This window comes from Protopterus annectens, chromosome 11.part0, assembly GCF_019279795.1.
Source record: "Protopterus annectens isolate FY-2018-M chromosome 11.part0, PAN1.0, whole genome shotgun sequence".
Lineage (NCBI taxonomy): Eukaryota > Metazoa > Chordata > Ceratodontiformes > Protopteridae > Protopterus > Protopterus annectens.
Genome location: NC_056745.1, coordinates 945,434,479 through 945,446,995, shown reverse-complemented (window position 1 = coordinate 945,446,995; position 12,517 = coordinate 945,434,479). Strand labels below are relative to the sequence as shown.

General features: G+C 36.4%; 1 protein-coding gene across 1 annotated transcript in view; it reads left to right on the top strand.

Moving 5' to 3' along the window:
- SEMA3C (semaphorin 3C) overlaps positions 1 to 11,231 on the top strand; it is a 709,622-nt gene extending 698,391 nt beyond the window's left edge. Inside the window, exons 17-18 of the mRNA XM_044088330.1 lie at positions 2,214 to 2,344; positions 8,776 to 11,231. Of these exons, the coding sequence (XP_043944265.1) occupies positions 2,214 to 2,344; positions 8,776 to 9,189 (545 nt within the window). The 3' untranslated portion in view covers positions 9,190 to 11,231. The remainder of the gene's footprint in view (positions 1 to 2,213; positions 2,345 to 8,775) is intronic.
- Positions 11,232 to 12,517: the final 1,286 nt, after the last annotated feature.

Genomic DNA, 12,517 nt, shown 5'->3' with positions numbered 1-12,517 from the left:
AGGAAGGTAGTGAGAAAACATAGAAAGTAAAAAAAAATACTAACTGAAAAACAGAATAAAAAGTTGGAAAAGGACATTTCTTTAAATGATAAAATATTAGGACAAGTAAATATACTGCACCTTGATATCATTTAGTGAGCTGCCCTCCAGAAAAGAGAGATGACGAATAAGGAGAAACTCACCTGGTCACTTTATTTAGTACCAGTATGAAAGGATGAAATTCTAAAGGTATTAAAGGGCAATTGAAATGGCCCCAAATCTATCCCATCCCACAATTTGTTATCTAAAAGTGCTTGAGCTACCTTCTCTACCATTGACTGACTTACTACACACTCTCAAGCAATCCTCTACCCAAGACTTAGCTGCAAAGCCTGTAGTAAAACCCCATAGAAGATCCCAGTCCACTTCTCTGTCTGAGTACTTTTGAGGGACCCAACATTTCTACTCCTTCCTTCATCCTGTACTAAATATCCCTCAGCACAGCCCCACAGAACCTCACTACACTTCACACCTAAAGAGTGAAGGAGGCAGAGCAATATCCAACACCCCAGTCCAGCCAAGCAATTGCCCAAGAAAATTAGGACATTCTTTCAATCCTTCCTCTCAACTGCCCTCTGATTTTCAGAGAAGTCCATGATTTTGACTCAAATTTTGTGTTCTGACTCACCTAGTTCTTCTTCAAACTGGTGATTTGGAAGCAAGGGTGGTGCAAACATTAAATAAATAATGGCAATAATTGGAGGTATATGCTCCTCATACTTCACATGGTGCATGTTAACCCATGCTGTCTTGGTCTATCAAGCTCTGAATGAATGTGCCTACTACTTTAAGGAAGTGTTCCTGAGAAGGTGAGTTAGAACTGCAGGCAGTCCTTGAGCAGGGGCTTCCACAGTTTACTTTGTCATTCTCAACATGCCAAATTCCACACAATGTGCCTTTAAGTTAGTTTTTTTTTTATATAATTAGCTTTTTGTCTGCAACTAACAGGATAGACCACAAGAATGGCCAGATCCTTAGCAATCCACTCAAATGGGGCCATTATGTGGCTTGAGAAGCCCTCTGCCACATGTACAACTTCTTAAGGCTGAGACATCAGCCTTACCAAGTGCCCACTCCTCACCGCCCTTTTAACTTTCCTCCAGTGAGTTGAACTATCCTGGTTACCCCAACTTTGCACTTTTCCATATTCTCTTTATTTTTTATGTTATTGAAACTAACAAAGAGGAGACATTCCTGAGCCTTGATGACTCAGTCAACCATAAACTCCAACCTCTACAGGAGGACTCCTAAAAGTGAACAAAGTGAACCTTGCCTTTGATTACCTCTCTCTCTCTCTCTCTCTCTCCCTCTCTCTTTTTTTTTTTTTTTTGCTTTTTTACTGCTACATATTTTTTTTTACACTACCCCCCTCCCCTATGTGGCCTGATGTCTTCTTGGATGCATTAACACACTACAAAGGATGACCCCCAGCACTGTCATGGCAGCAGTTAGTAAAATCACCATGAGCTCACTCTTGTCCTGTGACAGAGGTTCAGGGAAAAAATAGTCTGCATGCAAAACCCCATATAGTATATTTTTGCCTGGGTCTAACTTAATATAGACACTGCTGATCCTTTTTCTCATACAACTAACAGTTGAACAAACCTAAGAACATACTAGAGTAAAGAAAGATGGTTTCTAGGTGAAAGTGCTCAATGGATGTTATTTCTTCATAGAAATTTCACAAACGTGAATCATTTCACTTTTGTCCTCATTTTTTTCATAATAGACTCTCTTTTATGGCTAAATCATAGCTCTCAGCTTCTTAGTATAAAAAAAATTTGAAAAAGACAAAAATAATAGGATGAGAAAGCCTCAAAAGTAGGCACAAATGTTAAATATTGCTCTTATAAACTTAGAAAGATGCTAGAATAAAAGGTCTTGTGCCGCCATACATTTTCAAAGGATATGAAAGCTGAAACTCAAATGCCTGTCATTATTTAGGGAACTCAGTCCTCACAGATTTGTCACACAATTGCAGAAGACCACAAATGACCAAAAACTTGAGGCAAACATCTGGACATTCTGTGAAAATCTGGACATTTAGGAGGTATGGACTAAATACAAGTATTTTGCATTTCTACACCCTTGAACAGGCTAAAGTAGGTACTAAAAATGATGAAAGTGGTCCATATGAAATATTTACTGAAGTATCAACTTGATGTCATTTTTAGGGTACAGAAATGCAGCTGAAACCATTCAGTATGCGGTGAAAAATAATACCACTTTTCTGGAATGCATATCAAAGTCTCCACAAGCATCAGTCAAATGGTTACTTCAGCGTAATAATGACAGACGGAAAGAGGTAAGTTTTGCATATATGTTTAAAGCAGTCTAATATATTCAGCCTATATAAACTCAGAAAATACAGAACAGTACATTATTCATGAAATCAACAATTTAATAAATACTTTTTCACTTTGTAGTATATCTGTTTACAAAGGAAATTATTTTATACTAATAGTTCATACAATAACTTAATGAGCATGACTCTTGCATTCACAAAAGTATTTGACTTCATGACATTAATTTAAATTCTGCACAAATATGATAAAAATAATTCAAAACAGAGTTATTACTCCAGAAAGAATCCACAAAAACTGATTTTTGTGAGGTCACTACACATAAAATACTTCTTGCACTGTGTCGCATCAATATCTTGGGTGGTTTTATGAAGTAATAGTGAACAGAGAATAAAGATGGCAGTATGGAGGTATAGTGAGTGGCTTCCTTATTTGTTCTCAATATGGTAAATCTCTGAAATCACTTACTCACCCATGTTCATTGGAAATGAGTAATTGTCCAAGAGCATGGTGTACAGTTCTGGGACATTTCTTCCATCCCTGATGTTGTTTCTGCAAAAGAGTTTGCTCTTTAATAACAGAATCATGGTAAGCTTATAGGAGGTGATTGTATTAAGTATTAACAATAAGATGGTAAAGGTAAAAGCACAGGGGTATGGCTTCATTACTTAATATAATCACCTTTTCAGGGAAAGGGGAAGTTCATCTGCAGTTGAATCCAATAAAAAGAGCACTGTATCACTGAACTGTTTTACAATATGCCTGGACAACTAACATTTTTTTTTGTGATCAGCAACTGAGTAGATGTTTAGAAGTGACTTACGCAACTTGATGTTAACCACCAAAGGATGAGGCATTAACTCCTTAAACTTCCATTTTATACAGACATTGGAGTGAAAAGTCAAATAGTATGTAGTGATTATGTTTCTACAAGACATTGTAAATGCTGAACTTTTAAACTTTGGAACCTCTTTACTTAAAGAATTATTGATAAAAAAGAGAACAGAGACTGGAAGGTTCTGGTACCTGCTAGTAAGATAAACATATATATTGTATCATCTGTTCTTTGCAATAACATTGTGTTTTGTGATGAATCTATTGTTTGATTGATATAGCATACACACATTTTGGTAATATGATGTTTTCCTGTATTGATTTTCTTTTGTCGAAGATGAGTCAATATCCTATTAAAAAAGTCTCAAATGATAAAAAACATTATCAGCCTTTCTTCTAGTAACTAAACTAAATGAGAAGGTTCAGTACAAAAGCATACCTAGATATTCATTATCACTTCCTTGATTGAGTAGTCATTTAGCAGCCATTACAAGATGATTGATGAAGTATCCTGTAACTGTTGAGTCACAGTATCTGGGTAGGGTAAAAAAAAGATGTGCATAGACTGTTCACACTGTAGAGAATTTGTCACTGACTGTGCCCCAGACAACTAAGGCCTGTTTAGTGGTTTTTCTGCTGGAAATGGTTACTGGAGAGGTATGGCAGTGAGAATTATGGGAATGACTAGCCAGAGCTGTTTCATCCTTCCTTGGTAGATTGTATTGGTCAAGTAGTATCAAATGAGCTCCACCACAAAACGGCCCATGACTGCAGAGCTCATAAAAAATAATAAGGGTTGTCAACTCTCAAAAGGATGCTCATAGTCTAGCTGGGGCAATGGATGTGTGGCAGTGTGCACTTAACAAATCTCAGAATACCAGGCATTGTGCCATGCTTTGACAATGATGTGGTGAGAGCATTAAAAAATCCTGTCTCTTGCTGGATTACAGCTAAAGTCTATGGCTCATGTCTTGCTACTTAATGCCCTAGGACGTGACAGAAATGTGTAAGCCAACAGAGAATGGCGCTTGAAGGTCATGGTAGGCCAGGCAGCAAAAATAACAATTAAATAAATAAATAAAATAAAACAGTGCTTAATGTACTTATCCATTTTATGTTGCCTGTGAACTGCAACTGTAGTGCTATGAATATTTTAAATAAGAGTACTTACAGCAGTAAATGCTGAAACTAAACAAGCTGTATGCTCCCTTTAAATGCATCTTGTTAATTGCTATTTCTCTGTTATTACTTGCTGTAGTATTTTTGAAGGAGAAGCTTTGGAAATTCACTTGCTATTTGTTTTAAAGGTACTCTTGATGATGACTCATTCTGAATACACTGCAGATGTTTGGCAATGTTCTAGTCACAAGATTAGTTAAGAGATAGGGCATAGTTAAGGCATGACAGAAGACGTGTCTATGAATTGGAAGATATCAGGATTTCTCAAGGAAATAACATATATTACTGAATATTTTATTAAAAAAATGCACAAAGGTTTCAAGTGTGTGGGAAAAAACTGTTGTTCAGTGCATGCCCTTAATACATTATTATCCAAAACCAATGAGGAATTCTGTACTGATATAAAAGGACCCCATCTAAATAATACTTTGCTTAAAGAGTAAGGAAAAGTAGTTAGTCACTCAGTCTTGTTACAAAATACATTTTCTGGCATTTAGAAAGAGAGATGCCTAGTGCTACATCATTAGAAATGAGATGAATGAAGGTAAGAGCAAATAATATTGTTAAAACTGACTTGCATTTAAATAGAGGTCAAAGCTATAATCAGAGGTGTGGCAGAAGAACCTGAAACATAAGGTGTACAAAACAATAACATGACCAGTACTTCTGCATGGTACAGAAACCTGACAGTGAAGGCACAGCAGTAGAAGACGCTGGAAGTGGTGGAGATGAAGTGACTGACATGACTTTTTAGTATGTACACTGTGGGACAGACAAAAAAAAAATGACATCACAGCAGTCACTAAAGGAGATCCAATTTCAGAGGGGTCTATATTAGATCATGGAAATGGCAGAATTTCGAATGATCTAATATCGAACCCAATATCACGAACGCTGAAAACAGCGAAGCTGCACAAAACCAAATTATTTCCTAGGGAAAGAATGTGGTTGGCTGGGTTGGATTAAGATAAGTGTGGGATTGTGCAGACGTTCGGGTTGGGCGTGGGTTGGGTGAGTGTGCGATAGTGAGAATTTGGGGTTAGATGCGGGTTAAGTGAGTTAGGATTAGGGTGCAGGTGAGGTGAGTGTGCGATAGTGATGGACCTTAGGGTTAGGGTCTGGGTTAAGGTAAGTGGATAGATAGTAGTGTATGTGCAGTGTAGTGTTGGGCTAGATGTAACTTTTAAATGTATGTGCATGGATTGCTGCTTTTTAGTGTGCTTGTGGTGTGTGTGTGTTTCTTGGAACAGCAAATTGTTTCCCCTGGGAAAAAAAATCGCTGTTTTGAGGTTCCGATATTGTTAGGGTTCGGGTTTTGCAGTTCGATGTGACAGCATTCAGTAATGAGCCATTTCGATGATCTGATATAGACCCTTTCAGAGAAGGTCAGAGAAAATAGATTATGTTGGTTCAAGCACATATGCAGGAACTCAGAAAAGATTTAGGAGAAAAAGGAAGAAGGGAAATGAAACAGAGTTGTCCAGCCAAGAGATGGATATATTGTGTACGAGAAGACCTGTGACAGTCAGGCATGACAGTCAAAAAGTTAGAAGAGTGGCACTAGCTCAAGGGAGATGGTGACAGCTGATGCAACACTCTGACCCCATGTATAGAAAATAGGGAAATGGGGTTGATGATGGTGTTGATTTTAGTAGGGGTCTCAGGCTCAGATCATATGAAGACTAGTATAGCCATTAACCTCTGGTGAATGACCACAAGTCTCCAATACCTCTCCATGAACAGAGGGGAGCAGTAAATTTGCACACTGGATGGGAAGGCAATGCATTAATTTGCACTGTTGTGGAGGGGGGGGGTCAACATTATAAGAATTTTAAGCATACTGCTTTCCCTTGTCCACTTTCACTGGGCGTGTTCTTTTAGATTTCTGTTTCACTTGCATTTATAAAGTAAAATATTAAGCCTGGTTGATTTTGTATTTTTCATTTATGTCAATGTCACTTACTTATGTCACTTCACTGCACGTGATACACTGCTGTTCTTGCTTTTTATTTCCTAGTTCGTAGTTCATTACTGATATACAAAAGATCACCTGACCATTGCCATTCTGCATGAGTAAATATATTTCTTTACTTACTCATGTACTTCCTGTCTCTATTTTCATATTCTCCTCTGTCTGCCTGCTTACCCACTGCCCACTCTTCTTCAATTAACTTTAAAATGATTTTACTTTATTTTGTAGCCGTTGAATGAACGATTAACTAGCCCTCTTCCTTTTTCATCTCTCTGTCCAGGACACAGTTTTTGTGTTAACATCTCTGAAGTGAGTGGTTGATACATTACATCCTCCAAGAAGCATTCTCTCATTAGTTCAAAGTTGCACATAGCTGAACTAATGGCAGTCTAGAAATCTAAGTGATAATTAGTCAACAGAGAGCTGACACTGTAACCTTGGTTCTTATTTTATGCAAATTGTCTGCGTATAGATAGGCAGCAGAGTGGTGCAGAAGATAGTGTTGTCACCTCACAGCAAGAAGTTCCCCTCATTCTATTCTTGGCTAGGGTGCCTTCTGTGTAGAGTCTGCATGTCTTTCCTGTGCTCATGTGGATTTTGTTTGGGTGCTCCTGTTTCCTCCCACATTCCAAAGATATGCAGTAGGTGGACCGGACACTCTAAATTGGCCATATATGTGAGTGTACATGACAGTGTGTGGTGTGGAATAACTAGAGCAGCAAGGCTAGTCACCTGGTGGTGTAAACCTTGGCTCTAGATGATTGTCACTGCTGAAGTGACATCCTGGCCCCATGTGCTAAATGTGAAAAAGGGGTTGTGAATGGATGGATGGTCCACTTACAGACCACATTAGGAATTCTGACAGCTGAATATTACATTATCAAGCCATTGTTTGTCACCAGGCCAGTATTTAGAAGCAACTCTATTAATAGTTATTATTATTTGAACAGATGGTCAGACAATGGTAAAAGGGTGGCTAAGGCACTGAGTGACGCTTCTTTAATTATTCCTGACTTTATTAAGGCAGCATTTAATAATTAAAAAAAGATGCAGTAATGATGCTGTAGTTTACTTAAATGACTTACTTTGTATGGGACATTGCATGAAGCAGACTGGTCCTCACTGCAGACGGCACAGTGAATTGTTGCACCCTGGCTCAGAGAGAAGCTACAACAGGACAAGATCTTATAGGAAATGTTAATTTATTTGTGAAGGAGTAATACCAATATGCAAACCACATTTCTGCTAAAAAAAGTAAGTGCATGGCCTATAGAACATGAAGTGAAGCAGAAAGGATAAGAGAGATGGGACTGCAAACAAATACTTTTTACAGGATGAGATCTTGAATCTGTAAATATACTGTCAAAGATAGGAGATATATATTAACATGGTGGATTCGTTCAAACATAAATCAGATAAGAAAGGGGACTAAATGAAACAAGGAAATATTACATCTGGATAAATTCCATGGTTGCTTCTTTAAAAAAAGTAACAGTTTGGCTGCAGAACTACAGTTACTGCACATTGGTTGTGCTAATACATTCTTTTCTGTTGATAGCTATATTAAATTTAACACTGTTCTTCTGTTTTTCTCAGACTGTCAGAGATGCTGTAAATTTAAATTTCACACTGTAAAACTCATCTAATCCCTCACTGTCAACATGAATTAATGGGTTTGGTGACTTAAAATTAACTGTTTCATATCCAGATAAAACTGAAGGGTGCCTTAGAAACATAAAGGTATTTCAGTATTCAGAAACAACCAGTGCTTTTGGGTGCAGAGACTATGTAAATAGAGAAACTATGTTGCTCTAGAATAGGAAAAATATCTAAAACCTCTATTCTATGCCCAGAGTGGGACTCAGAACTGTATCCATTAGCATATATATTTGATATGTTACACACCTGTCTTGGTCTCAAGGTATAATAAATTCCATAGATGACCATCGGTCATCCACCATGATTAACTGATTATTTATATATGTTTATTTATTTATTTATTTATTTACTTATTTCAGTTTTTTGAAATGTTCCAAATGTTTAATAAATGGTGTTCTAATTTTCAAATGTTTTCATTCTCATATCTTATATTTTGTTACTCTGTAGTACTCAAAATGCATACCCAATAATATATATTTTAGTTACAATAGTTGCAAGAACAGCCACATTTTTCATAGCCAGTGCTCCTTATAGGCTTTCTGACATGCAAAGTAGATGTTTATTCATTAACGTTACTCTAGAAGATTGTCAAGTAGATGTTGTAAAACTCTGAAGACTTTGATAACATATACTATAAACTAAAAACTGTTAAAATATATGTCTTTATAGCTACTGAAATGAAAATGATGCATTCATAGCACGGGCCATTATACTACAAAAACATGCTTTATTTCCATTTCTTCACATATTCCACATTAATAATGTCTTCTTTCAATACTTTTGTTTCAGGTCAAGCAAAATGAAAGGATTATAGTGACTGAACATGGACTTCTGATACGTTCAATCCAAGAACAAGATGAGGGTGTTTATTTTTGTGTGGCTACAGAAAATAACTTCAAGCATATCTTAGCCAGAGTAAATCTGAGGATGCTTGGGGCAGATATGGTTGCTGCTTTGGCAGATAAAGCATCACCATGGTCTTGGGCTAATTCTCTCAGTGGAATACAATTTAATCCTAAAGATCTTATGGCAGTTTTTAGCCATGCAGAAATGCAAGCGATTAACCAGTACTGTAAAGAAAGCAGGCAGAGGCATCGGCAAGCTGAAGATCAGAAACAGGCTAGAGGGGAGCAAAGTAAATTAAAAGTAATCATTGATGGAAGAAAAAACAGAAACAGGAGAGAGCAACCATTTACTTCTTAATGTGTCATTATTATTTCAAGATGATGCTGACTCTTCTTAGAGCATGTTCACAAGAGCTTTAACACTGGAGTGGCCAATCACCTAAAATAAAAGCATGCAATCTCTTAGACCTTCTCTACCGACTGTGACATTACAGATCTAATCTTCTGTAAATGAAGCAAAATTTGCTGTAGCTTGAAAAAAGACCTATAATGAGTTACGTAGCCGATACATTTGGTAACAGTTTTCTTTATTATTGTCCATGAAATATAGCTGAATAAGTACATTAAAACAAATCTGTTTCTGGATAGGGAGGGGAGAAATCAAGATAAATCAATTAGCAGAAATGACTTGTGCATTTGCTGCACTGTCTTCCCCCTTATCATTAGAATGTAATTTTTTCAAATTTATTTTAGACTGAAATTGTATTTATGAGATAAAATGTTTATTTTTAAAATGCAATCACAAAGACAGTGCTTACAGCATTCTCAGAGGGTGCAAATGATACCAGTGTCCATCAGTCATATTTTATATTGTTTTAGACGAGATGAAATATGAATCTACTATTTCCTCATTTTTTTCGTTTTATGTACATCTATAGATAAACTGGTGCACTGTGATTCATGTGGTCTGTAGCTTCTGTTTACCTCAGTGAAATGCAATCATGTGCTAAAACACACAATCTCAAAGATAATTAGTAATTGTAGGCTCATTACTACACATACAAAGATAGCTTACTGTTACTCTATATATGTGGACTATTCAATGGACGACACGATTAATGTAGAGTTATTCCACAGATGACAAAAACATTCCAAAATTGTTCTGAATTAAAACAGGTCCAGAAGAAAGTATGTTAATTTAAATTTCTCCACATAATCATGCATTCTAAGTAGTTCTCTGAGTAGTAACCAGTTACATTGATTTTCATGCCTTTTATTTATTTATTTTTTTTTGTAAATGAGGTATTGTACCTTTTTTTAAGCTTGAGTTTGAGTTTGATGACGATAGAGATGTTGATGACTGGTTTATGGCTGCTACTTGGTCAAACTCTTTGCTAGAATAATCTGTTCTTTCCATATGTGGCATGTTAGGCACAAAGAAGCAAGTGAATTATTTCTGTATCACCTCTGATATCAAAGTTAAAAATGCTTGGTTTAATGTTTAAGTTGACCTTTCTAAAAATGTCTTTCTCTCAATGTCTATCAAAAGCACTTTGAGATGAAGCACTTTACAGTATAATTGATTTATTATTATGATTATTATTATTATTATTATTAAGAACCAGGCATGATTTGTTTTAAAGTTCAGAACATTCTTTCAGATCCTTTAAACAGCGATATTTAATATTTACCATATGACTTTCCATTCGTTTTTAGTTATAATTCCTCCATTAATTATCCCAGTTAATATGTATTTATCAGCTTTCATTCACTTTACATTATTCTGTTCCTGTTTTACTTACGTGACAGACTAACTCACTAATGAAGGCTAGAAGACTTAAGTGACTTGTTCAAAAACTATGCAGATTATAAATGCTCATTCTATGGCAGGAAACAATTAACTTTATTTTAATATGTTTTCTGTTACCTGTTTACCGTGATGCATTTGTTTTAACAGGAAGTGATTCATGGATATACTGCAACATGTATGCTTTTGAGCATATATGAAGTTGACATTTTATTTGCATTCTGTTCAGATATAAGCAATCAGTACTTATAGTACCTTGTTGGCGTAAAGTAAAATGGTACATATTGAAAAAGGGCAACAAATTCAAGTAAATATTTCTGAATGTAGAATATAGCTATCATTCTATGTGCCCCATTAGCTCTCTGCATATTATTCACAGTTGAGATAAGTCTTTTACGTTTTGAAGGCAAATAATTTGCCATTTGGTCATTCTTGCATCTATGAACGTTTTACTGATAACTTGCTTACTGGATAGAAATGTTATTCCTTTCTACAATAGATGCATATCACTGTTTTGCACTGACTATTCTGAGCTCAAGTACAGTAGTGCATTCCTGTTATACATGACATTAAATAATCAATACCTCTTTCTGACATACCTTACATTCTATATTTACTTAAGCATTTTGAAATATGTGTGTGTGCATGCACGCATGTGTGTGTGTGTGTGTGTGTGTGTGTGTGTGTGTGTGTGTGTGTGTGTGTGTGTGCCTGGCATAATAAACAAAGCATTTATTGTGCATTTGTATCAGCTTCAGTTTGACATCAGCATAAAGTTAATTTGTATACTACAATGCAGAAACTACACACACCAAACTTAATGAGTGCCAAGCCCTATTCTAAAGGTAAACCATGGCACTTCCTGGCGACAACCTATAAGTATAACATATTTCTATGATTTATCTCAAACTATTTTTATCTCCGTGAACCTTACATTTGCTTTATAGGCTCATCAGTTAATAAAATACAGATTGTGGAATATTTATGGCTGATATGAGAGAATGAATTTCAAATGATGGCTTATCCTAAGATAGCTTAATGACTCCTCTGTCTTCCTTCACCATGCTCAAGCCTTCAGTCTGTCATGTCAACAATTATACTAGGTCTGTACTTTATGAAATTCTAATGCTTATCCATGAAATAGACTTTCTATTGTAATGGCAGTGGGCTTGTGTCATCAAACTTAGGCAGCAGAAGTAAGACATACTGTTATGGAAAGAAACATGCCTAGAGCTCTGATAGCCAGGAAATGCCTGCTATTACTATGTCTTTAACTGTGCACAAAATATCTAGTAGTGAGTAGATTCACAACACTGCATCATGTCAAATGTAATATAACATGCAGGCAGCAGTACAGAGCAATGCACTCATAGGTTGTCCAAGACACTGTGAACAGGTTTTATTTACAGACAGAGAACAAAGCTGCAGCTGGAAAAAGCAGTATAACAATATAGGTAAGTTGGGGGAACATTATTTTAAGGGTTCAGGTACTCCACAGAGTAAAGAGTGAAAAAGGCAATACATTTGAGGTCCTTGGTAGTAAGTTCATAGACATATGTTGCTCATTGTCCACGTATTCAAAAGGCATCAAATTACCACAACGTAATCTCGTGTTGTGTGAGCTTCTATTGGCAGTAACTCACCAACATCACAGGGTGGGGTGGGACAAAGTAGTGCATGGTACCAAGTTTGTCTGCACCATAGGGGACTTCATTGGCAGCAGAGACTTCCCTGTCATGCAACAAAGATATTTTTTTCACAGACTGACAACACTAGTCTGTTCTTCAGCAATGTCTTCTTAGTAAAATGCTGTCAAGGGGGGGGACTTCATGTACTAGCAAACACTACAAAGGCCATTTGTATGCACTTGGATTAGTGT